This window comes from Chiloscyllium plagiosum, chromosome 28 (genome assembly GCF_004010195.1).
Source record: "Chiloscyllium plagiosum isolate BGI_BamShark_2017 chromosome 28, ASM401019v2, whole genome shotgun sequence".
Classification (NCBI taxonomy): domain Eukaryota; kingdom Metazoa; phylum Chordata; class Chondrichthyes; order Orectolobiformes; family Hemiscylliidae; genus Chiloscyllium; species Chiloscyllium plagiosum.
The window spans coordinates 42,344,252-42,370,959 of NC_057737.1; the positions used below are offsets into that span (position 1 = coordinate 42,344,252).

The 26,708-nt window shown below is 43.8% G+C and overlaps 1 protein-coding gene across 5 annotated transcripts in view; it reads right to left on the reverse strand.

Moving 5' to 3' along the window:
- Nucleotides 1-14,623: 14,623 nt before the first annotated feature.
- LOC122563837 (ras-like protein family member 10B) overlaps nucleotides 14,624-26,708 on the reverse strand; it is a 201,625-nt gene continuing 189,540 nt past the window's right edge. For all 5 annotated transcript variants that reach the window (XM_043718028.1, XM_043718027.1, XM_043718030.1 and 2 more), the window contains exon 4: nucleotides 14,624-15,300. In XM_043718028.1, the coding sequence (XP_043573963.1) occupies nucleotides 15,030-15,300 (271 nt within the window). In that variant the 3' untranslated portion in view covers nucleotides 14,624-15,029. The remainder of the gene's footprint in view (nucleotides 15,301-26,708) is intronic.

A 26,708-nucleotide genomic window follows, 5' to 3' on the forward strand; every position in this document is an offset into this window, starting at 1 on the left:
CCCTCCAATGCCTAATTGTCAACTGCTGCAGTGAATTCTTGAAGTGATTCAGATGCAATGGTGAGCCTGCAATGAGTATTTTCAAAAGTCATCTGAACAAGAAAGTATGTGTGGATGTTTGGTCTTAGCTTCAGTAGTTTATACATGTAGCTGGGACTGTAGAAAATGTTTCCTTTGTGTTTAATCCTCCTCATTTAGCCTGGACTACAGCTTTATTGGAAATGACAACTGGGAGTGGAATCCTCCCAGCCCTGAAGCGAGTGGGTGTTGGTGAGAAGACTATTAGATTCCCTACAGTATGGAAACAGGCTCTTTGGCCCAACAAATCCACACTGACCCTCCAGAGACTAACCCACCCAGACCCATCCCGCCCCCCCATTTACCCCTAACTAATGTACCTAACACTATGGACAATCTGGCATGGCCGATTCACCTGACCTGCACATCGTTGGACTGTGGGAGGAAACAGACACAAGGAGAAACTCCACACGGACAGTCACCTGAGGCTGGAATTGAACCCGGGTCCCTGGTGCTGTGAAGGAGCAGTGCTAACCACTGTGCCACCCCCAATGGCATTAGGGAAATCACTTGTGAGGGCCAGTGAGTTTCTTGTTGATGATGAGAGTCCCATTTTCCAACTAAATCTTGAACAATGAGGTGAGATTCTTACTAATGAGCAGCAGGAGGTCTATTTACATCAAGATTTGAGAGGAGTTCTTATGGAGATTTATAAAATCATGAGGGGTACAGAAAGGGGAATGGCAGGTGTCTTTTCCTGAGGGTGGAGGATTTCAAGACTGGGGTCATATTTTTAAGGTGAGAGGAGAAAGGTTTAAAAAAGACTTGAAGGCAACTTTTTTACACAGAGAGTGGTTCGTGTGCGGAATGAACTGCCAGAGGAAGTGGCAGATGCGGGTATAGTTACAACATTTAAAAACATTTAGATAAATACATGAATAAGAAATGTTTGGAGCGATATGGGCCAAGTGAAGGCAGGTGGGATCAGTTGAGTTTGGGATTATGTTCAGTATGGACCCGTTGGGCTGAAGGGTCTATTTTTGTGCTGTAAAACCCGGTGACTCTAGTCCTTGTGGTCCAATGGGTAATCTCCCTGCCACTGAGCCGGAAAGTCAGGTTGGAGCCCCTCTTGTTACATTACATTACTTACAGTGTGGAAACAGGCCCTTCGGCCCAACAGGTCCACACCGACCCGCCAAAGCACAACCCACCCAGACCCTTAACCTAACACTACAGGCAATTTAGCCTTTGGCATTTAGCATGGCCAATTCACCTAACCTACACATTTTTGGACTGTGGGAGGAAACCGGAGCACCCGGAGGAAACCCACGCAGACACGGGGAGAATGTGCAAACTCCACACAGTCAGTCGCCTGAGGCAGGAATTGAATCCGGGTCTCTGGCACTGTGAGGCGGCAGTGCTAACCACTGTGCCACCCACAAAGTCTTGGAGCCCCACTCCAAGACTTGTTGACCAAGGAAGCTGTGTACATAACATGACCAAACAGGCTGATTTCCTCGTCTTGTATTCTTTCACAGAATGTGAATACAAGGCCAGCAATTATTGCCCATTCCTAGATGCCCTTGAACTGAGAGACGAGAAGACCATTTCAGAGGGCAGTAAACAGTCAAGCGCATTGCTGTGCATCTGGAGTCACACGTAAGCCAGCTCAGGTAAAGACAACAGATTTCTTTCCCTAAAAGTGATGAGAAATCCTTATTGGGTTTTTATCATGGTTGTCATGGTCACCATGATTGAGACAAGCTTTCAATTCCTGATTTACTAATCAAGTTTAAATTCCATCAGCTCCATAAAAGTTTGAACCCACCTCCCCAGAACATTGGCCTAGGCCTTTGGATTACTTACCCACTGACATAACCATAAGGCCACCAATTCTGCTCATTTGGTAGCTGGGTCTAACCTGTCTAACCGCTGGTGGTAAGAACAGAGAGAGACTGCCAATGGGTCAACTACATTTAGAGTCATAGAAATGTACAGCACGGAAACAGACCCTTCAGTTCAACTCATCCATGTCAACCAGAGATCCTAACCCAATCTAGTCCCATTTGCCTGCACTTGCCCCATATCCTTCTAACCTTTCCTATTCATATACCCATCCAGATGTCTTTTAAATGCTATAATTGTACTAGCCTCCACCACTTCCTCTGGCAGCACATTCCATACACACACCACCCCCATGTGAAAAAGTTCTTTAGGTTCCTTTTATAAACTTATCCTCTCACCTTAAACCTGCACCCTCTAGTTCTGGACTCCCCCACCCCAGGGAAAATACCTTGTCTATTTATCCTATCCATGCTCATCATGATTTATAAACCTCAATAAGGTCACTCCCTCAGCCTCCGACGCTCAAGGGAAAACATCCGCAGCCTATTCAGCCTCTCCCAATAGCTCAAATCCTCCAACTCTGGCAACATCCTTGAAAATCTTTTCTGAGCCCTTTCAAGTTTCACAACATCCTTCTGATAGGCCTAGTCAATGTACTGTACAGCCGCAACATGACCTCCCAACTCCTATACTCTATATTCTGACCAATAAAGGAAAGCATACCAAACGCCTTCTTCACTATCCTATCTACCTGCGACTATTTTCAAGGAGCTATGAACCTGCACTCCAAGGTCTCTTTATTCAGCAACACTCCCCAGAACCTTACCATTAAGTGTATAAATCCTGCTCTGATTTGCTTTCCCAAAATGCAGCACCTCGCATTTATCTAAATGAAACTCCATCTGCCACTTCTCAGCTCATTGGCTCATCTGATCAAGATCAAATTGTATTCTGAGGTAACCCTCTTCACTGTCTAATTTTGGTGTCATTTGCAAACTTACTAACTCTGCCTCTTATGCTCACATCCAAATCATTTATATAAATGATGAAAAGTAGTGGACCCAGCACCAATCCTTGTGACACTCCACTGGTCACAGGCCTCCAGGCTGAAAAGCAACCCTCCACCACCACCCTCTGTCTTCTATTTTCGAGTCAGTTCTGTATCCAAATGGCTAGACTTCCCTGTATTCCATGAGATCTAATCTTGCTAACCAGTCTTCCATGAGGAATCTTGTCAAATGCCTTACTGAAGTCTATATAGATCACATCTACCACTCTGCTCTCATCAATCCTCTTTGTTACTTCTTCAAAAATCTCAGTCAAGTTAGTGAGACATGATTTCTCACGCACAAAGCCATGCTGACTATTCCTAACTCTGCGTGTGTGTGTGTGTGGAACAAACTCACTCTGAAGAGGAATTTCAGGAGTTTGAACATAAGAACTGCTCAAAGTTTTCAGTTTGTATTCTTTCAAACACACAAAGCATCTCAACTATTGACTGTTAACTGAGGATTGAAAATATGAGATTTGACAATAAATTACTAAAAAGCTAAGAAAAACTTGGTGCAAAGGTTTCATAGAATTAGTCCTTGCCATTTCCAAATACATATCCCTCAGGATTCCCTGCAACAATCTGCCTGCCACTGATGTCAGGCTCACTGGTCTATAGTTCCCTGGCTTGTCTTTACCACCCTTCGTAAACAGTGGCACCACGTTAGCCAATATCCAGTCTTCCAGCACCTCACCTGTGACTATCGATGATACAAATATCTCAGTAAGATGCCCAGCAGTCATTTCTCTAGCTTCTCACAGAGTTCTAGGGTTCACCCGATCAGGTCCTGGGGATTTATCCATTTTTGTATGTTTCAAGACATCCAGCACTTCCTCCTCTGCAACATGGACATTTTTCAAGATGTCACCGTCTATTTCCCTACATTCTATATCCTCCATGTCTTTTTCCACAGTAAACACTGATGCAAATTACTCATTTAGTATCTCCCCTATCTCCTGTGACTCCACACATAGGCTACCTTACTGATCTTTGAGGGGCCCTATTCTTTCCCAAGTTACCCTTTTGTCCTTAATGTATTATAACAACCCTTTGGATTACCCTTAAACCTATTTGCCAAAGCTATCTCATGTCCCCTTTTTGCCTTCCTGATTTTCCTCAAGTATACTCCGACTGCCTTTATACTCTTCTAAGGATTCATTTGATTTCTCCTGGTTATACCTGACATATGCTTCCTTCTTTTTCTTAACCAAAACCTCAATTTCTCTAGTCATCCAGCTTTCCCAATCAGAAAATTTTATTGTACAGACTTAACAAATTCCTCTCCATCTAAACCCTTAACACTATGGCAGTCTCAGTCTATGTTTGGAAAATTAAAATCCCCTACCATAACCACCCTTTTATTCTTACAGATAACTGAAATCTCCTTACAAATTTATTTCTCAATTTCCTGCTGATTATTTGGAGGTCTGTAATACAATTCCAACAAGGTGATCATCTCTTTCTTATTTCTCAGTTCCACCCAAATAACTTCCTTGAATGTATTCCAAGGAATATCATCCTTAAGCACAGCTGTAATGCTATCAATTATCAAAAACGCCACTCCCCCTCCTCTGTTGCCTCCCTTTCTGTCCTTCCTGTAGCATTTGTCTCCTGGATGAAACATTAAACTGCCAGTCCTGCCCATCCCTGAGCCATGTTTCTGTAATTGCTATGATATCCCAGTCCCATGTTCCTAACCATGTCCTGAATTCATCTGCCTTCCCTGTTATGCTCCTTGTATTGAAGTAAATGCTGTTTAATTTATCAGTCGAGAGGGTGGTGCTGGAAAAGCACCGCAGGTCAGGCAGCATCTGAGGAGCATGAGAATTAACGTTTCAGGCATAAGCCCTTCATCAGGGATGGACTGTTCTACATACTCGACAAAGAGGCAGGTATGGCTGGGTCCCATGCCGGTGCCCATGGCTAACCCTTTGGTTTGGGGGTGGTGGGAGGATTGGAAGAACAACTTTTTAAGGGTGAGGACCAGTTCAGCCAGTTGGACGGGGGTGTCAGTGGAAGGGTACTGGTTGTGACAGCGTGAGAGGAAGAAATGGAAGACTTGGAGACCTTTGTCGTGGCGGATCGATGTGTACAGGGACTGGATGTTCATGGTGCAGATGAGGCATTGGGGTCTGGGGAAATGAAAATCTTGGCGAGGTGAAGCGTGTGGATGGTGTTCTGAATGTAGTTGGGGATTTCCTGGACTAAGGAGGACAGGGGTCGACTGTTCCACGTACCCAACAAAAAGGCAGGCATAGCTGGGTCATTCCTGATGAAGAGCTTATGCCCGAAACGCCGATGTCCCTGGTCCTTGGATGCTGCCTGACCTGCTTTGCTTTTCCAGCACCACACTCTTGACTCTGATCTCCAGCAACTGCAGTCCTCATTTTCTCCTAGTATAATTTATCAGTCCTGCCTTGTTCTCTACTTTGTTCCTTCCTGCCCCTGCCCTGACTGTTTGACTCTCTCCTTTTCCCAACTGTACCAGTCTCAGATTGATCTCTTTCCTCACTATCTCTCTGGGTCCCTCTTCCCCACCTTAATAGTTTAAATCTTCCTGAGCAGATCTAGCAAATCTCCCCGCATATATTAGTCCCCTTCCAATTCAGGTGCAATCTGTCCTTCTTATACAGGTAACCTCTACCCCAGAAGAGATTCCAATGATCCAAAAATGTGAATCCTTTTCCCCTGCACTAGCTCCTCGACACCAGAAACTTGGCTGTTCGTGCTACTTTCCCCTGAGAGTCCATCACCCCCTACATTTTCTAAAAACAGTATACTTGTTTGAAATAGGGATAGCCACAGAAGTCTCATGAACTACATGCCTACACCTCCTATCTTTCCTGGAGGTAACCCATCTATCTGACTATATCTGCAGCTTTTCTCCCTTCCTATAACTACCATCCATCACACTCCCTAGCTCTTGTAAATTCCTTAATGCCTCTAACTGCTGCTCCAAATGATCCATGCAATCTGATAGGATTCGCAACCAAAGACACCTCCTGCAGACATAATCATCAGTAAAACAGAAACTACCTAAACTCTCACATTCAACAGGAAGAGCATATGCAGAGTAGCAGGCCTCAGGCTACAACCTCTAATTTCAGATGGACGATCTGTTCCAGCAAAAATGAACAAAGGACACAGAAGTAAATGGGTGATTTTTCTGCCTCATGTGACTTTAGATGTGAAGCAGAAAGTGAATTGTTAACTCTGTGTGTGTGTGTGCGTATGTGTGTGTGTGTAACAAACTCACTCTGAAGAGGAATTTCAAGAGTTTGACATAAGAACTGCACCAAGTTTTCAGTTTGTATTCTTTCAAACACACAAAACATCTCAACTATTGACTGTTAACTGAGGATTGAAAATATGAGATTTGACCATAAATTAATAAAAAGCTAAGAAAAGGCAGAATAATAAACTTTATTATCATACAAGCTGAGGAACCCAAACGAAGATCATCTTGATGATTTAACAACATGTCCTGTAATTATTGATATCCCAGTACTCATTATTAATACTGCACCTTGGAAATGGGGAATCTCACCTAAACGTTAAAGGTCATAATGACTTTTCTGATAGAAAGTGTAATGATGGACCCATTAACAGTATTGATCTGAATGTGCATTAAATAAAATTGCTCCCTTTTAAACCTGCAGATATTGTTTTAAATATACATAACAGTATATTGTAAGGATCAGGAATAACTTGGTGCAAAGGTTTCACAGAATTTTCATCTCCATCCAGCAGCTGATGTGAACAAGCTCCTGTGAAACTGTTGCAACTTTTGTCGATATTAGGGGTACTTTATAGTGATATCTTGGGTGATATCAAGAGTGATATTAGCAGTTATATTTGGGGTTATATTAGCTGTGATATTAAGGATGATAATAGCTGTGATATTATGGTCATCTGTTGTAGTTGGACTTCTAGAAAGCATCCAACAAGATACCTCACAAACGTTAAGTCATGTGATAAGAGCTCAGGGTTTTGGGAGGTAGTATATTAGCACAGATAGAGAATTGGCTAATGGACAGGAAACAGCACGTGAGGACAAAGGGTTCTTTTTCAGATTGGCAGCCCATGACTAGTGGCATTCTACAGAGATCAATACTGGGAGCATAGCAGTTTACAGTGTATAATAATGACTTTGAGGAAGGAGGCAAATGTAATGTAGCAAAATTTACAAATGACACAAAAGTAGGTGGAAGGCAAGTTGCAAGAGGGTGCAAACAATTGACAAAGATGTTAAGTAAGTGGGCAAAATGTTGGCCAGTGGAGTTGTTCATTTTGGAGTTGTTCATTTTGGAACGGAGGTCAAAAGAACACTATTATTTAAATGGAGAAAATATGCAGAAAGCTGCAACACAAAGGGACTTCGGGGTACTTATGTATGAAACACAGAAAGCTAGCATACAAGGGCAGCAGGTAACCATGAAGGCTAGTGGAATTTTGACCCTTGTTTGCAGGGGGTTGGAATATAAGAGAAGGGAAGGCTGCCTACAACTGAACAAAATACTGGTGAGACTGCATCTGAAGTACTGTGAGCAGGTTTGCTCCCCTTATTTAAGGAAATGCATTGTTTCATTGGAGGCAGTTCAGAGAAAGTTCACTAGGATGATCCCTGGGATAAAGGATATGGTTTTATGAGCAAAGGCTGAACAGGTTGGGACTCTATCCACTGGAGTTCAGAAGGATAAAAAATCATCTCATTGAAGCATCCAGGATTCTTAATGGGCTTGACAGGATAAACGCTGAGAGAATGTTTCTCTTCATGGGAGAGTCTAGGACCCAAAGACATAGTTTCAGATTAAAAGGCCATCAAGGTAAATGTAGGGGTATGGGTGGGTTGCGCTTCGGCGGGGCGGTATGGACTTGTTGGGCCGAAGGGCCTGTTTCCACACTATAAGTAATCTAATCTAATCAATTTAAGACTGAGATGAGGAGGATTTCTTTTTCTCCCAAAGGGTTATGAGTCTTTGGAGCTCATTGCAATCGAGAGCTATGGGGGCAGAGATCTTGTGTATATTTAAGGCTGAGTTAAGATGGATTCGTGATCATTAGAGGAGTCAATGGTTCTGGGAAAGTGGACATGAGGAATGTCAGATCAGCCATTTTCCTATTGAAAGGCAGAGTAGGTTTGAGGAGCCAAATGGCTTACTCCAGTTCCTATTTCTTGTGGTCTTATTAAGAATGATATGGGCGTTGACATTAACAGTGCTATTAGGGGTGATTCTGCAATCTGGTGCACCCTGCGAGAGTGGCATTCTTAGATACTACAACTTGGGAAACTGTAGACATCTCTAAAACCTCTAAAAGCAGCATATTGGAGATACTGGGAATTTGCAGTAAAAATCAGAAAGTGCTGAAGAAACTCAGCAAGTCTGGCAGCATCTGTGCGGGGAGAAACAAAGCTAAGGTTTCAAGTTGAATATCGTTTGATTTTGATATTCTTTGAGGAGTTTATGTTGGCCAGGGCACAGCGAGGAGAATTCTCATGCCCTTCCTCAAATATTCCAATGGGATCTTTCATGTCAGCTGCAGAACAGGTTGAAACATATAAGATTCTTGTCATGCTACAGTCTCCCTAATTTTACTTACTGCTGTACACTCTTCTGTGTGAGGCTGTGACTTCCAGAACCATTTGCATGTGTGGAACCTAGGTGCAGCTCCGTGACCACACGACTGCTCAGCGTAGAGGGAGTGCAGTTGGAGGGAGATGGTGGCGTAGTGTTAATGCCCTTGGACATCGAGAGGCGCCAGGACATATGATTCAATCCCACCATGTCAGCTGGTCGGATTTAAATTTAATTCATGAAAAGATACGGAATTGACAATTAGTTTCTGTAATGGTGACCGTGACAACAATTGCCAATCGTTGCTCAAACCTGTCTGGGTCAATCAGGAGCTTTAGGGAAGAAATCTGCAGTCATTTCCTGGTCTGGCCTACATGACTCCAGATCAACAGCAATATGCTTGACTCTTAAGAATGGCAGAGTAAGCCACTTGGGTGAAGGAATATTAGACATAGGAGGGCGACCTGGTGGCTTGTTGGTTAGCACTGCTGCCTCACAGTGCAGGGCTCTGGGCTCAATTTCACCTTCAGGTGACTGTATGTGTGGAGTTTGCACATTCTCCCCGTGTCTGCGTGGGTTTCCTCCGGGAATAAATAAATAAATAAGTATTCTATGAATAAATGCTGGCCTTACTTGTGATGCTCACATCCCATGAAAGAATTCAGAAATAAAGATTTCCTCACTCAAGTGACACATTGTCGGAACGAAAATCTCTCTGCACATTGAGCCACTGCTATCTCTCAAAGTTGAACAACTTTGCTTTCTCACACATTGATGAACATCCTGTCTGATTTTCCATTGTTATGCTGGCCCAGATCCCTATTTCATTCATCAGTTCTTGGGTCTGTGTTTTTTCCAAAGTTTGTTTGAAGAAATATCCAGAACTGCAGGTGGGATTATTGTAAAGAAAGTTTATTTGACTCTGTTACAGTATTTTGTGGGTGAAGGTAATCATTCAGTGTTTAAATGGTAGATTCTTTACTGAGAGGATCAGGAGGTTGCCTGGATAATTAACAATTGCACAAAATGTTCATTAATAATCAGAATGAGCATAATTCAAACAAAAAGTTCAGTCACTGATTAAAAACTGTAGTTAGAATCATTACAGTGCAAAAGCAGGCCATTCAGCCCACACCAAGCCTCCTAGGAGCATCCCACCCAGACCCAACCTTCTCTCTGTAACCCCTAATCCACACACCCCTGGACACTATGGGCAATTTAACAAGGCCAATCCACCTAATCTGCATAAGTTTGGACTGTGGGAGGAAACCCATGCAGACATGGGGAGAAAATGCAAACTCTACACAGACAGTCATCCAAGGGTGGAATCAAACCTAGGTCCCTGACGCTGTGAGGGAAGCAGTGCAAACCACTGAGCCACCATGCCACCCACCAATCAGACCTCCTTGCAAAACTCCCGAGACACTGTTAAATGGCACCAGGTTCAACCTGCTCCATCTCTGTCCTTGGTTTGATATGAACTTAGTGCTGCCCAGAATCTGAGCAACAGACTGTTTAGGAGTGAAGACAATGGAGGGAAGCAGTAACAAGGTAACATGTGTTAACATGTATGTATTTGGTCATGCACCAAACCCTTTGCCAATGTTTTTTTCCTTCAGTTTGTCCTAAAACATCCCCAACAACCAAAAACACTCGACATTAAAATCCATGTTTTATGGTTCATGATCACTTCAGTAATAGCAACCCACCTCCCCTCCGAGCTCACATTTATGACAATAGGTATTTGAATCAATCAGTGTGGTTTGCTGATATGTTTTGGCATATTGATCAATCTCATGCATGTTAGTTAATCGCCTAATTTCCACAGATGTTTCTGTTGAAGAGGACTACACTGCAGATAGATCCCCACGTAAAACAGACCTATTTAAAAAATACATCCTTTTTTAATTCACTCATGGGATGTGGACATCACTGGCCAGGTCAGTTCCTATTTGAGAATTCTAGCTGCCTTTGTAAAGGTGGTGATGAGCTGAACCACTGCAATCCATGTGCTGTAGGTTGACCCACAAAGCCATTAGGGAGGAAATTCCAAGACTCTGTCTATTGACACTGAAGGAACAGTGATAGCTTTCCAAGTCAAGGTGCTAAGTGGCTTGGAGGGGAACTTTCATTGGACCTTGTGATGTTCCCATCTACCCTAGCCCTTCTAAAAGGAAGTGGTCATGGGTTTGGAACATTTTGTCTAAGAAGCCTTGGAAATTGTTGGCCAACCCACTTCAGTTTCTGATCAATGACAATTCTAAGGATGTGGATAGTGGAGGATACTATCCACATCCTTAGATGGTAATGCTGTTGAATGTTAAGATGATTTGATTCTCTCTTATTGGAGATGGTCATTGCCTGGTACGAATGTTACTTGCCACTTTTCAGACCAAGCCTGGATATTGCCCAGATCATGTTGCATTTGAACATAAACTGCTTCAGTATCTGAGGAGAAATAATTATAAAGATTGCGCAATCATCGATGAAGATCCCCTTTTCTGATCTTATAATGAAGGGTAAGTCATTGATGAGGCAGCTGAAGATGATTGGGCTTAGGGAACTACTCCAAGGAACTCCTCCAGAGAGATCCTGGCGCTGAGATGACTGATCTCCAATAACCACAGCCATCTTCCTATGTGCCAGGTCTGACTCCAACCAGTGGAGAGCTTTCTCCCAATACACACCGATTCCAGTTCTGCTAGAGCTTCTTTTTGTCACAGTCAGTCAAATGCAGTCTTGATCAAGCACTCTCACTCTCGTCTCACCTCTGGAATTCAGCTCTTTTGTCCATATGTGTTTGAACCAAGGCTGTAATGAGGTCAGGAGCTGAGTGACCCTGGCAGAGCCCAAACTGGATTTCAGTGAGTAGGTTATTGCTGAGCAGGTGCTGCTTAACAACTTCCGTCATCGAGTGTCGACTGATGAAGCAGTAATTGGCCAGGTTGCGTTTTGTGTACACGACATACTTGGGCAATTTTCCATATTGTTGGGTAGACGCCAATGTTGTAACTGTACTGGAACAGTTTGGCTAGGGGAACGGCAACTTCTGGAGCACATTCTATTGCCAGAATGTTGTCAGGGCTCATAACCTTTACAGCATCCAGTACCTCCAGTCGTTTCTTGATATCGCATGGAGTGAATCAAATTGCTTGAAGACTGGTATCTATGATGTCATCTGTGAGGCCAAGATGAATCATCCATTTGGCAGTGCTGGCTGAAGATTGCTTCATCCCTATCTTTTGCACTGATGCAAAGAGCTTATCCATCATTGAGGATGGGGATATTTGTGGAGCCTCCTTCTCCAATGAGTTGTTTAATTGTCCACCACCATTCATGACTGGATATGGCAGGATTGCAGCGCTTAGATCTGATCCATTGGCTATGGGATTTATTAGCTCTGTCTAGCTTTTGCTGTTTGGTCTGCAAGTAGCCCTGTTTGGTGGCTTCACCAGGCTGACACCTCATCGTCAGGAATGCCTGGTGTTGCTCCTGGCATGCCCTCCTGCACTCTACATTGAACCAAGGTTGATCACCTGGCTTGATGGTAATGATTGAGTGGGGTATATGTCAGGCCATGAGGTTACAGATTGTGCTGGAGTACAATCCTACTGCTGCTGGTAGCTCACAACGCCTCATGGATGCCTAGTTTTGAATTGCTCAACCTGTTTGAAATCTATCCCATTGAGCATGGTGATAGTTCCACATGATAGAGGATATGCTCAATGTGAAAACAGGACTGTGTGGTAATCGTTGTTACCAATACTGTCAATGCAAGATCTGTCCCTGATGGAACAGAGATAGAGACAGACAGAGACCATGGGTAGAGGGAGCTGGGAGCAGCTGGAATGGTGAGTATGGACTACTTACCCTCTCCATGTTTCTCCTTCCCTCACCCTTGTCTCTACCTCACTTTTCCCCTCGACCTCACTTTCCCTCTACCCCTCTCTTTCTCTCTCTGTCCCTTAGATGGAGAGGAATTTGTTAAGTGTGTACAAGACAATTTTCTGATTCAGTATGTGGATGTACCTACTAGAGAAGATGCAAAACTTGACCTACTCTTGGGAAATAAGGCAGGGCAGGTGACTGAGGTGTCAGTGGGGGAGCACTTTGGGGCCAACGACCATAATTCTATTCGTTTTAAAATAGTGATGGAAAAGATAGACCAGATCTAAAAGTTGAAGTTCTAAATTGGAGAAAGGCCAATTTTGACAGTATTAGGCAACAATTTTCTAAAGCTGAATGGGCGCAATGTTCGCAGGTAAAGGGACGGCTGGAAAATGGGAAGCCTTCAGAAATGAGATAACGAGAGTCCAGAGAAAGTATATTCCTGTCAGGGTGAAAGGAAAGGCAGGTAGGTATAGGGAATGCTGGATGACTAAAGAAATTGAGGTTTTGGTTAAGAAAAAGAAGGAAGTATATGTTCAGGTATAGACAAGATAGATCGAGTGAATCCTTAGAAGAGTATAAAGGCAGTAGGAGTATACTTAAGAGAGAAATCAGGAGGGCAAAAAGGGGACATGGGATAGCTTTGGCAAATAGAGTTAAGGAGAATCCAAAGGGTTTTTACAAATACATGAAGGACAAAATGGTAACTAGGGAGAGAATAGGGCCCCTCAAAGATCAGCAAGGCGGCCTTTGTGTGGAGCCACAGAAAATGGGGGAGATACTAAATGAGTATTTTGCATTAGTATTTACTGTGGGAAAGGATATGGAAGATATAGAATGTAGGGAAATAGATGGTGACATCTTGAAAAATGTCCATATTACAGAGGAGGAAGTGCTGGATGTCTTGAAATGCATAAAAGTGGATAAATCCCCAGGACCTGGTCAGGTGTACCCCAGAACTCTATGGGAAACTAGCGAAGTGATTGCTGGGCATCTTACTGAGATATTTGTATCATTGATAGTCGCAGGTGAGGTGCCAGAAGACTGGAGGTTGGCAAACGTGGTGCCACTATTTAAAAAAGGAGGTAAGGACAGCCCAGGGAAGTATAGACCAGTGACCCTGATGTAGGTGTTGGCAAGTTGTTGGAGGGAATCCTGAGGGACAGGATGTACATGTATTTGGAAAGGCAAGGACTGATTAGGGATAGTCAACATGGCTTTGTGTGTGGGAAATCATGTCTCACAAACTTGATTGAGTTTTTATGCTGGAGCTGAGTGTCACAGCATCGAAACAGACCCTTCAGTCCAACTAATCCACACCAACCACGTTCCCAAACTACACTAGTCCCACCTGCCTGTGTCTGACCACACCCCTCCAAACCTTTCCTATTCATGTACTAATCCAAATGTCTTTTCAATGTTGTAACTGCACCTGCATCCACCACCTCCTCTGGCAATTTGAAACACTCTCTGTATAAAAAAAAATCGCCCCTCATGTCCTTTTTAAAACATTCTCCTCTTGCCTTAAAAATATGACCCCTCGTTTTGAACTTCCCACCCTATGTAAAAGATCTTTGCTATTCACCCATTTTGATTTTATAAACCTCTATAAGGTCACCCCTCGACCTTGGACGGTCCAATGGAAAATGTCCCTGCCCACCCAGCATCTTCTTATAACCCAAACCCACCAATCTCGGCAACGTCTTGGAAAATGTCCTGAAGCCTTTCCGATCCTTCCTGTTGCATTGTGACCAGAACTGGATACAGTGCTCCAGAAGAGGCCTCACCAACATCCTGTGTAACCTCAACATAACATCCCAACTCCTATATTCAAAGGTCTGAGCAATGAAGGCAAACTTGCTAACTGCCTTCTTAACCACCCAGTCTACCTGTGACGCAAGCTTCAACGAATTATGTACCTGAACCCCTAGGTCTATACTCCCCACTGAGTTGTGACAGAACTAGGTTGGAACATAGATCAGCTTCATGATAGTACCTGGGGTGGCACAGTGGCTCAGTGGTTAGCACTGCTGCCTCACAGCATCAACGGTATGATTCCAGCCTCGGGTGGCTGTCTGTGTGGTGTTTGCACATTCTCCCTGTGTCTGCGTGGGTTTCTTCCAACAATCCAAAGATGTGCAGGTCAGGTGAATTGGCTGTGCTAAATTGTCCATAGTGTCCAGAGATGTGTAGGCTAAGTGCATTAGTCAGGGGTAAATGTAGGGTAGGGGGAATGGGTCTGGGTGGGTTACTCTTTGGAGGGTTGGTATGGACTGGATGGGCCGAAGGGCCTGTTTCCACAGTGTAGGGATTCTATGACAGCACCTCAGATGATGTTCTGAAGACCTTTGGATTAATTATTGCTGAGGAAACTAATAGGAAACTATTGATAACAAATGAAAGGTGATTCTGACGAGGGAGATCAGGGGAGGGGTGAACTTTCCAACTCAGTACACAGGAGGAGCGTGGTTTGAAGATCACTGTCTGGTAAAACTGTTGAGTCCCAGTGCACGCAAGCCGAAAAGTTGCGCGTCACATGCGGTTTTAAAAAGAAGGCCCAATAAATATTTAACAGGTCCAGAGCCCCCTCATCGAGACACGAGCACACTCCCAGAAGTCCGAGCGGTAGAAGGGGGGGAGGGGGAGTTGGGTCACATGACTGTACACCGGTTCCGCCGCAGGGCTCCCTGGAAACGGATAGCAGCGTGCACGTGCCTGCAGCGCACGCACCCAACAGTCTTTAAGAGTTCGTTAAACAGCATGAGGATGTGCCAGTTGTATTTGGCCGAGCACTCGATGTAGCCGCACTTCCACGTCTTCTTCACAAGGTTGGAAACGTTCCGCCTGGGAATAACGCGGCCCCTCTGCAAGTCCCGCTTGTTGCCGACGATGATGATGGGGATCTCGTTGGTCCCGATCATCCTGAGAGGAGAGAGTAGACAGAGAAGGTCAAAGAAACAAGTGAGTTTTGAGAAGATTTGTAGCTCAGGTTGAGGTTTTGGATGTAGGTTTGCTCGCTGAGCAGGAAAGTTCATTTCCAGACATTTTGTTACCCTACTAGGTAACATTTTCAGTGGGCCTCAGGCGAAGCAATGCTGAAAATTCCTGCTTTGTATTTACAGGTTTCTTTGGGTTGATGATGTCATTTCCTGTGGTGATGTTATTCCCTGTGGTGAAGTCACTTCCTGTTCGTTATCTCAGGGGGTAGTAGATGGGGTCTAACTCGATGTGTTTGTTGATAGAGTTCCGATTGGAATGCCATGTTTCTAGGAATTCTTGTGCGTGTCTTTGTTTGGCTTGTCCTAGGATGGATGTGTTGTCCCAGTCGAAGAGGTATCCTTCCTTATCTGTATGTAAGGATATTAGTGAGAGAGGGTCATGTCTTTTATGGCTAGTTGGTGTACATGTATCTTGGTGGCTAGTTTTCTGCCTGTTTGTAGTGTTTGTTACAGTTATTGCACGATATTTTGTAAATGACATTAGTTTTGCTCATTGTCTGTATAGAGTCTTTCAAGTTCATTAGCTGCTGTTTTAGTGTGTTGGTGGGTTTGTGGGCTACCATGATGCCAAGGGGTCTGAGTATATTGGACAAAGACATGCACGAGAATTCCTAGAAGCATGGCATTCCAACCGGAACTCTATCAACCAACACATCAAGTTAGACCCCATCTACCACCCCTTGAGATAAGGAACAGAAAGTGACTTCACCACAGGAAATGACATCATCAACCCAAAGAAACCCAAACATATAAATACAAAGCAGGAATTTTCAGTATTGCTTTGCCTGAGGCCCACTGAAGATGTTACCTAGTAGGGTAACGAAACATCTGGAAATGAACCTTCCTGCTCAGCGAGCAAACCTACATCCAAAAGAAACAAGTGGTTGAGTACGCAAGATAGTGGGCTGCGCTTCCCAAAGCGGTTTCCCCATTGCCACCCCAAATGTCCTGATCCCTCTTCATCCCACCTTGCCCTATTCAGTGAAAACTAGACCATTGGCCTGAGGAGGGGTTGTGAGGGCTGGTGGGGTGGGGAGAAGACCCCATAGGGGTGTATGGGATGGAGAGCAGCCAGGACAGTGGGTGGGATGGAGAGAACCCATGGGGATGGATGGAATGGAGAGCACCCATAGAACAGAGGAAGGGGGGTCTCAGATGATGTTGCTTTAGAACTGGAAATGACCAAATTTTGCAACACCATTTGGGATTATAACCCCCACTTCGGCCATCCTGATGTAAAATTTACAGAACAGAAACAGTCCATTCAGCCCAGCCTCTCAATGCTGTCCTTGACCTGTTCCATGGGGTCATCGCATCCTACTTTATCCAACCCTGCTACCCCAGCTTTCCATCTTTCTTCCTCATCTGGTTTTCTACATTCCTCTTAAATGCAGCTTAATTTCAACTATTGCTGGTAATACAGAAATCCACATTGTCACTATTTGAAAAAAGATGTTCAAATTTTTTCTTCGAATTTTTATGGGATTTACAAGTGATTTTTTTGTATTTACAACTGTCCATTTTTACTCCCCCACCAAATGGCAACAACATAAAGACCACAGGGTATAAGAGCACAGGATATAAGACCACAGGGTATAAGAGCAGAAGTAGACCATTTGCCCTTTGTGGTCTGCTCCACCATTTGATCATGGCTGATACGTTTCTCAACCCCATTCTCCTGCCTTCTCCCTGTAACCTTTGATCTCTTTATTCATCAATAACCTCTGTCTCAAATGACTCCGTGACTTGTCCTCCACAGCCCCTATGGCAGTGGGTTCCACAGATTCACCACCCTTTGGCTGAAGACATTCCTCCTCATTTCAGTTCTAAAGCGTCGTCCCTTCAACCCGAGGCTGCGCCTTCAGATCCTAGTCTCTCCTACTCGTGGAAACATCTCCGCGTTCACTCTATCCAGGCCTCTCAGTATTCTGTAAGTTTCGATGAGAGAGAATCATACAGATGGAAACAGACCCTTCAGTCCAACTAGTCCACGCTGACCATTTTCTCAAACTAAACCATCCCACTTGCTTGTGTTTGGTCCATATCTCACCAAACTTTTCCTATTCATGTAGATTAGATTAGATTCCTTACAGTATGGAAACAGGCCCTTTGGCCCAACAAGTCCACACCGACCCTTCGAAGAGTAACCCACCCAGACCCATTCCCCTCCCCTATCTTTGCCCCTGACTAATGCACCGAACACTACGGGCAATTTAGCATGGCCAATTCACCTGACCTGCACATCTTTGGACTGTGGGAAGAAACCGGAGCACCTGGAGGAAACCCACGCAGACACGGGGAGAATGTGCAAACTCCACACAGTCAGTCGCTGAGGTGGAACTCGACCCCGAGTCCCTGGCACTGTGAGGTAGCAATGCTAACCACTTATTTAAATGTCTTTTAAATGTTGTAATTGTACGCACATTCATCACTTCCTCTGTCAATTCATTCCACACTTGAACTATTCCCTGTTTAAACAAAAGTTACCCCTCATTACCTTTTTAAAATGTTCTCCTTTCATCTTAAAAATAGGTCCCCTAGTTTCTAACTCACCCACCCTCAGGAAAAGAGCTTTGCTATTCACCTTATCTTTGACCCTCATGATTTTATAAACCTCTGTAAGGTCACCCCTGAGCCTCCTATGCTCCAGTGAGAAAAGTCCCAGCCTATTTAGCCTATTTTTATATCTCAATCCCTCCAATCGTGGCACCATCCTGGTAAATATTTTCTGAACCTTTTCCAGCTTAATAATATCCTTCCTATCACAGGACAACCAGAACTGAACACAGTACTGCAGAAGAGGCCTCACCAATGTCCATAAGACCATAAGACATAGGAGCGGAAGTAAGGCCATTCGGCCCATCAAGTTCACTCCGCCATTCAATCATGGCTGATGGGCATTTCAACTCCACTTACCCGCATTCTCCCCGTAGCCCTTAATTCCTTGTGACATCAAGAATTTATCAATTTCTGCCTTGAAGACATTTAGCGTCCCGGCCTCTACTGCACTCCACGGCAATGAATTCCACAGGCCCACCACTCTCTGGCTGAAGAAATGTCTCCGCATTTCTGTTCTGAATTTACCCCCTCTAATTCCAAGGCTGTGTCCACGGGTCCTAGTCTCCTCGCCTAATGGAAACAATTTCCTAGCATCCACCCTCTCCAAACCATGTATTATCTTGTAAGTTTCTATTAGAGCTCCCCTTAATCTTCTAAACTCCAATGAATACAATCCCAGGATCCTCAGCCGTTCCTCATATGTTAGACCTACCATTCCAGGGATCATTCGTGTGAATCTCCGCTAGACACGCTCCAGTGCCAGTATGTCCTTCCTGAGGTGTGGGGACCAAAACTGGACACAATACTCCAAATGGGGCCTAACCAGAGCTGTACAGAGTCCTAACCAGAGTCCTAAACAATCTCAACATAATGTCCCAACTCCTACACTCAAAGGTTTGAGCAATTGAAGTCAAGCGTGCTAAATGCCTTCTTAACTACCCCGTCCACCTTGAGTAAGCCCAGCATGCAGACTCATGGCACTGACATCAGAGGCTAGACTGGGTTTCTGGTGGCTTCTGCAGAGCCAATCGATCATCAAGTTCATCCAACCTTCTTTTGGTGTTTTTGGGTGAGGAAGGAGGTTCCGGGAGGTTGCTGCAGCGGAGAATATGGTGTGGATCCGGCTGTTCCTCATGGCTGCTCCGGTGGTGGTTGGGCCCGGCATTTCAATGGTTTTCCCTGAAGCTTGTACAGTGTCTTTGCAGTACGGTGGGTCTGGTCTGGTCTGGGAGTCCTTTTAGCGACTTCGGTGGTGTTCTCGTTGGCATCGGTCAGGGTCTCCTCCTGGCGGCTTCAGTCAGTCTGTGATCCCATGCAGCATTTTCTTCAGCATCGTGGAGGGTCCAGTCAGGGTTCCACCAGCAAGCAGTGGGGGGGTGGGGTTGAGTCCTTGAGCCCAGAGGTATGAAACGGACTAAGTGGACTTGGTCTCAAACTCTCTTCTTTTTAAATTTATTTTTCTTTAATATCGTGGAGCATCAGTTATATATTTCTTTCTTTATTAGAATCCCTACAGTGTGGAAAAGGCCCTTCGGCCCAACAAGTCCACACCGAGCCTCTGGAGAGCCATTTCCCTAATCCTATATTTGCCCCTGACTAATGTACCTAACCTACACATCCCTGGACACTATGGACAATTTAGCACGGCCAATTCACCAAACCTGCAAATCTTTGGAGGAAATCGGAGCACCCGGAGGAAACCCACGCAGACACGGGGAGAATGTGTAAATATATTTAATATATTACCATGATTTCGTATGTTTGAAGGTCTGTAATGCTGGACTTTTATTTCCTTGTTTTTCTAACGTTTTTTCCTCAGAATTTGTACCAAGAATCTGTACCTTGGTATCTTTATACCTGAAGTGGTGCTGTAAGTGGTGATTGTAAACTTTTCACTGTGTTCATGTGAATACGTACAACAACAAAGCTAATTCAATTCAATGCAATACCTGTGACGCAAATTTCAAAGAATAATTTACCTGAACCACTGGTCTCTGTGTTCTACAGCACTATCCAGGGCCCTATCATTAACAGTAAAAGTCCTGCTCTTGATATGATATCCCCTCACCCTCCTAATCTCCATTGAATACAAACGCAGAGTCCTCAACCGCTCCTCATATGACGAGCCCTTCATTCCCGGATCATTCTTGTAAGCCTCCTCTGGACCCCCTCCAATGCCAGCACATCCTTCTTTCAATATGGGGCTAAAAACTTCTCGTAATATTCCAAATGCAGTCTGACCAGAGCCTTGTACAGCCGCAGCAGTACATCTCTGCTCTTGCATTCTGCCCTCTTGAAATGAATGATAACATTGCATGTGCCTTCCAAACTACCAACTGAAACCTGCATGCTAAACGTAAGAGAATCCTGAACTAGGACTCCAAAGTTCTTTTGTGTTTCAGACGTCTGAAGCCTTTCCCTATTTAGAAAATAGTGAATGCCTCTACTCTTGCTATGAAAGTGCCTAACACACACTTCCTTTATCCCATCTGCTACTTCTTTGACCTAACCCCTGTCTAAGTCCTCTGCCACCTCACCACCTCCTCAACACTACCTATCCCTCCACCTCTGTTTGGGTCACCGGCAAACATAGTAATGATGCCCTCAGTTCCTTCTTCCAGACTGTTGATGTAATGTGAATAGTTGTGGTTCCAACGTGGCCCCTGTGGAACTCTACTAGTTACTGGCTACCATTTCAAAAAAAGACCCCTTCATCCCTTCTTTCTGCCTTCTGCCAGTCAACCAAACTTCTATCCATACCTGTACCTTCCCCAATACCATGGGCTCTTATCTTATTTACAGCTTCCTGTGTTACACCTTTTCAAAGGCCTTCCGGAAATCCAAACAGATCATGCCCATTGGCTCTCCTTTGTCTACCTTGCTTGTTACCTCATTATCTTGTCAAGTTCACTTGACAAGAAAACGCTAAACATACTCAGCAGCTCTGCCAGCATCTATGGAGAGAGATTAAGAATTAACATCTCACATCTGTGACTATTCATCAGAAAGTTCTCAAAGTCTCCCACAACACCAATGTTCCCAAACCTGCTAAGAATTTACAGCATTTGTTATTCTCATTTCAGATTTCCAACATCCGCAACACTTTGCTCTTATAATAATATATTTTCATTTACCATGTCAAACTCCTTCATAAACTTATCAGGTCACCTCTTAGACTTTGCTGAAAGTTCTGACATGATTCTTACAAATCTATTTTGCACCTTCTGTACTGTTTCCATTTAATTGGGGATCAGAGCTGTGATGGTTCCCTAAGATTTAAGATTAAGGTTTAACACTTAAAGTTTTGAAATTCTGCTTATCTAGAACCTGAACGTTTTGCTTACACTTGTGATGGCTCTGCCAATCTATTATCGCTACCTGTTCAGGGAGAGGTGGGCACCGCAGAGAGTGGAGTGTTTTATTTTCCCCTCCAACTCTATTTTGATTTAATACCTGCCCTCTCCTTCACTGTTTGACCATGCAACTTGCCCTCTAAGAAGGGCACTGCTTGTCACTGGCCACTTGGGTGTTTCCTTTCTTCCTAATGATGGAAACTGAATAAAGATTTGTGCACCTTGTGTCTTTCACTGTGTCTCACACCTACACACACACACACCATGGGTGCTCAAAAGAAAAAAAAAATTATTGCTACTTCCAGTGACTCTACCGACCCAAGTTATTATGGTTAATGATTTGAGAATCTACAATTCTTTGTCCTTTAACTCTCAATATGAGCTTTGGGAAATGCTGAGCTCACTCAGAAGTTAGTCATTTATAAATGAAATGTGATGGGGTATATTTTACAAGGAAAAATGGAGATGCGGCAATATTAATGAGATAGTTGGCAATTTTAAAGCAGTGTGGAAATGATAGTTCCACTTCTTTCATGTGTAAATCACAAAACCTTTTTTTTTAAAAGTTGCATTCTCGGGTTAGCTGTCAACAATGGTGATAGCTAGACAATATGTTGAAGGTGTTGGTCCCCTGTGTTCTCTGTCTATGCCATGATGTTTAGATTGATTCTAATCTAAAAAAATTAAAGTGTCATGTATTAACGCAGCCTTAGAGGGAGATTGTGGAGATCTACTGGAGTGATTTCAGGGATTAGATTAGATTACATTACAGTGTGGAAATAGGCCCTTTGGCCCAACAAGTCCACACCGACCCGCCGAAGCACAACCCACCCATACCCCTACATTTACCCCTTACTTAACACTACGGGCAATTTAGCATGGCCAATTCAGCTGACCTGCACATCTTTGGACTGTGGGAGGAAACCGGAGCAAACCCATGCAGACACGGTGACAACGTGCAAACTCCACACAGTCAGTCGCCTGAGGCGGGAATTAAACCTGGGTCTTCGGCGCTGTGAGGCAGCAGTGCTAACCACTGTGCCACCGTGCCACCCAGACGAACTTCAATCTTGTTCAGAGACTGGGGTTAGAGCGGCGAAGGTTATTGGGATATTTAACGGATGTTCTCAAGATGACACAACATCTGTTTCCACTGGAAGAAGCATCATTAAGCAGAGCAGAAGATTTAAAACAATTAATAAAAAAAATACTTGGGAGGACACGAGGAATAAAATGGTGGATATGATCCAGAATGTCTGCCTGAGAAAACTTTGGAACTTTCAAAAGGAGTTGGGAGCATATTTAAAGAACATTTTTATAGGGCTATAGAGAAACAGGCAGCATTTAGGGGCCACTAATTGAAAGCTCCTCCAATGAGCCAATAAGGCATGATGGGTTGCATGGTCCCCTTTTATGCTATAGGATGAAATAGAAGTCAGAAGTTCTCTGCTTATTTCAGAAAGGGAAGCCAAAAGTGGTGGTCCAATATCCTTCGGCACTTCTGGGTTTTTCTTTTAGATTAGATTCCCAACAGGATGGAAACAGGCCCTTCGGCCCAACATCGACCGTCCGAAGAGTAACCCACCCAGACTCATTTCTTTCCTCTATATTTACCCCAAACTGATGCACATATAACAGTATGGCCAATTTACCTGATCTGCACATCTTTGGAGGTTTGAGGGGTACAGGAAGTGGTCGTGGTTAGAGTGCCTGCTCTGTTTTGTACCAGAACACCATGGTGTGCAGAAACGGTGAAAGATCAGGGGGCAAGCTCATCTGACTCAGCTCCCCCTCCCCCAGATTCTGAGCACTTGCTGCCAAGCAGCAGCTGACAATCAACAGCCACCCACAAAACAAAGTTTGCATCGAAACCTATTCTGGCATCAGATGAAAGGAAAATTTTCACTTGGAGCAAACATCAGGAGGCAGCAGTAAATGCTTTATTAAATATACTCATTTGAAAGATAGAATGTGAATATCCTGTTTCATTTTGGCTCCAGTTTGATTATAAACAGGTTTTTTTTGGCATTGCAATGTTACTTCCTTCATGACGGTGAACTTTTCAATCTTCATGTCATGAAGGTTTTGATTAAGTCACGAAAATCATTTTTGCTTAAGCTAAGAACAAGGCATTTAGCTAATGACGAGCATCATTTGAACACAGCCTCCTGAGCTAGCTCTGGCAGTCAATTAGATTCCAGCCAATCCGTATCTGTCTCAATTTCATTTACATGTCATTGCTCCCCAAACCTCGAGCTCTTATGAAAGTACTCAGCCTTGAAAGTTCCATAGAGATTTGTGGGAAAGGGAGGTCCAGATTTCACAGCATTGTGGAACGGAAGGATGCTATTTGGCCCATTGTGCCCACACCAATGTGAAATTTCTTTCTTAATGTGAAAAAGTCCCTGTTGAATCTTAAGAGTCTGTCCCCATTTTCTTCAATCTCCAACTGGACAAAATATCTTCTCTAGTCTCCTCCTATTGGATCCATTCACCATTTCTTTAAACATCTCAATCCAACCACCTTACAATCTTCCACATCTAGAGACCACAAGGCTAATTTATTCAACCTGTCCTGATAATTTCACTCTGGTATTTTTCTGGTGACTCTGCTCCCCATTTTCTCTAAGAATTCTCCATCCTGAGGTGCTGGTGCTCAGAAGTGAAGCGTTAACTACCTCCCTTTACAATTCAGCTCCCTCACAATTAAGGCCAATATTACTTCCCCACTGGTTGCTTTTTACTCCTGACTGGTAGCTTTCAAATGTCAAGTGGCATATATATAATACGAATTTGAAAAGTGTGGTGCTGGAAAAGCACAGCAGATCAGGCAGCTTCTGAGGGGCAGGAGAGTCGACGTTTCGGGCATAAGCCCTTCATCAGGCATTGTCGTTCCTGCTGAAGGACTTATGCCCAAAACATTGACTCTGCTGCTCCTCGGACGCTGCCTGACCTGCTGCGCTTTTCCAGCACCACATTTTTCGACTCTGATCTCCAGCATCTACAGTCCTCACTTTCTCCTACATGTGTAGAAATACAAAGTATATTCATTAATCAGTTGTGCTGGGACCAAATCATGAGATTCAGTTCCAGAATGATAAATATCTGAGAAAGAATCACCACAGAATAGAAAAGAAAGTTTTAAGTCAGTGATGGTAAGTAGACAATAGCAACCTGAGTACAGATTGACTGATGGTAAACCGAGTAATGGGTATTTTCCAGGGAGGAGGAAGGTTTGGAGTGAAATTCCTCAGGGGTTGGTATTGGGACCCTTGCCTTTCCTGATCTATATTAATGACCTAGACCTTGGTGTGCAGGAGGCAGGTACAATGTTTGCAGGTCACACAGAACTTGGAGAAATTATAAACATTTGGCCCATTGGGTTTATGCCTATCAAAAACTGCCACCTAATTATTCTAATCCCATTTTCTAGCAGTGTAGACCCCAAAAGGATATAGACAAGGTGGTGGAGTGGGTCCTGCTCCTCGGATGCTGCCTGACCTGCTGTGCTTTTCCAGCACCACTCTAATCTTGAGGTAGCAGGTGAGGTTTAATTCAGAAAAGTGTGAGGTGACACACTTTTGGTTGGGAGAAAAAGTAACATAAGATGGGGGCTACAATTCTAAAAGGGGGTGCACGAGCAGAGGGAAGTGCTGGCTATGAGCATAGACCGGACAGGTAGAGAGAGCAGTCGGTAAAGCATACAGTGTCCTCAGCATCATTATTAGCAGCTTAGACAACAAGAACAAGTTGTACAGGACGCTTGTAAGGCCTCAGCTGGAGTATAGTGTATAATTGAGGGCAGCACATTATAGGGAAGATGTGCTTGCATTGGAGAGAGTGCAGAATGGTTCCAGGAATAAGAAACCTTAGTTATGAGGATCAGATGAAGAAGGTGGGGCTGTTCTCCTTTGAGAACAAGGCTAACAGGAGCTTTTCAAAATCATGAGTGATTGTGTAGATGGGGAGAAACTGTTCCCGTTTGTAAAAGGATCACGAACCGATCCCAGTGACCACATGGAGAGTACAGAACAGGCAGGTCGAACCTGCGGCATTGGGAGCTGACCCACTTTCGTCAAGGGACAGGGTTCATGGGGCTGCGAGTTCAGCCAGGGCCTGTGAAGGGATTCTGCTGGATGGCATCCTGCTCGAAGACCAGTGGGAGTCCCAGACCCTAATAATATCCATTGACGCACTCACAAAACAGGAAGGAGAGTGATTTGAGCAGGCAATACAATTGTGTCTTTTTCTTTCCTCACAGCATTGAAGCAGAAAAGAGGAAGTGATGAACAAAACAGCAAATATGAAATGAGAAACAGAAAAGCTATTCTCTGATTTGAGTGGGCATTATTGTAATTAGTAATTAGCACAAACATCAATTTCCACTTTTTCTAGTCTAGAAGCCAACCCCAGCTCATGATATTTTTTAATCTAGCTGTTCTGGGATGTGATTACATACCTCTGGATCAGGTGGAATTAAAACCTGGGCCTCCTGGGTCAGCAGTAGGGACATTACCACTGCATCACAAGAGTGCACTGACTGGCTGACTAGGTATTATATATGAAATTGACTAATGCAAAAGTCATTTTCTTGAGAGTGAGAATAGTCTGGAATCCAATCAAATGATTCCGTTAATTTAAATATAGAATAATCGATCCCTCTAAAGAGGTAAAGACTCAAATCTAATTGAACTGCTCTGATTGTGTACTTCCCTTAACAATTAAAGACCTTTCTCAATGTGTCCCACTGCAAGGAATCCGACGTCAGCAGGATAAGAAATTACTGCTGCCTCAAATACTCACTCATCTGTTAGGGATTTAATCAACCACCCAATTAATTTCATGGAAATCAAAAGGTAGCGATGAAAAGCAAAATAGCTTTAACAGGGAAAATGTCGAGCATCAAAAACCAGTAACCAAATCCCTCTAGTTCACGAATATATAATCATAGGAAAACTGGCCAATTACTAATTTATTAAGACTGTTTTTATCCACCATTTACCTTAGACAATTCTATATGACAAATATTTAATTATGGGTACATAATAAAAGAAGATCTTGAATGGATGCTTGTGTGTATGGGTCTGAAAGGGTTAATACCCAAGGTGCACCATGAGAACTACCCTCTACACTGATGTCACATGGGCAGAAAAACTTAGGTTCTCGTCTGGTCTTCCTCAAAATCTCTAATAGTCTCTATCCTATCGACGTAATCTGTCACTAACTGCTAACATCCAACAAACTATATCTTGTTGAATTTAGAAAATGAGAGCAGGAATAGGCCATTCGGCCCTTTGAGGCTGCTCTGTCATTCTACATGACCATTGTTGATCCTTTGTCGCTGCCGTTCTCTTGCATTCTCCCCAAACCCCTTGATGCCTTTAAGATCTAGAAATATCTGTCTTGTTTTTATACATAT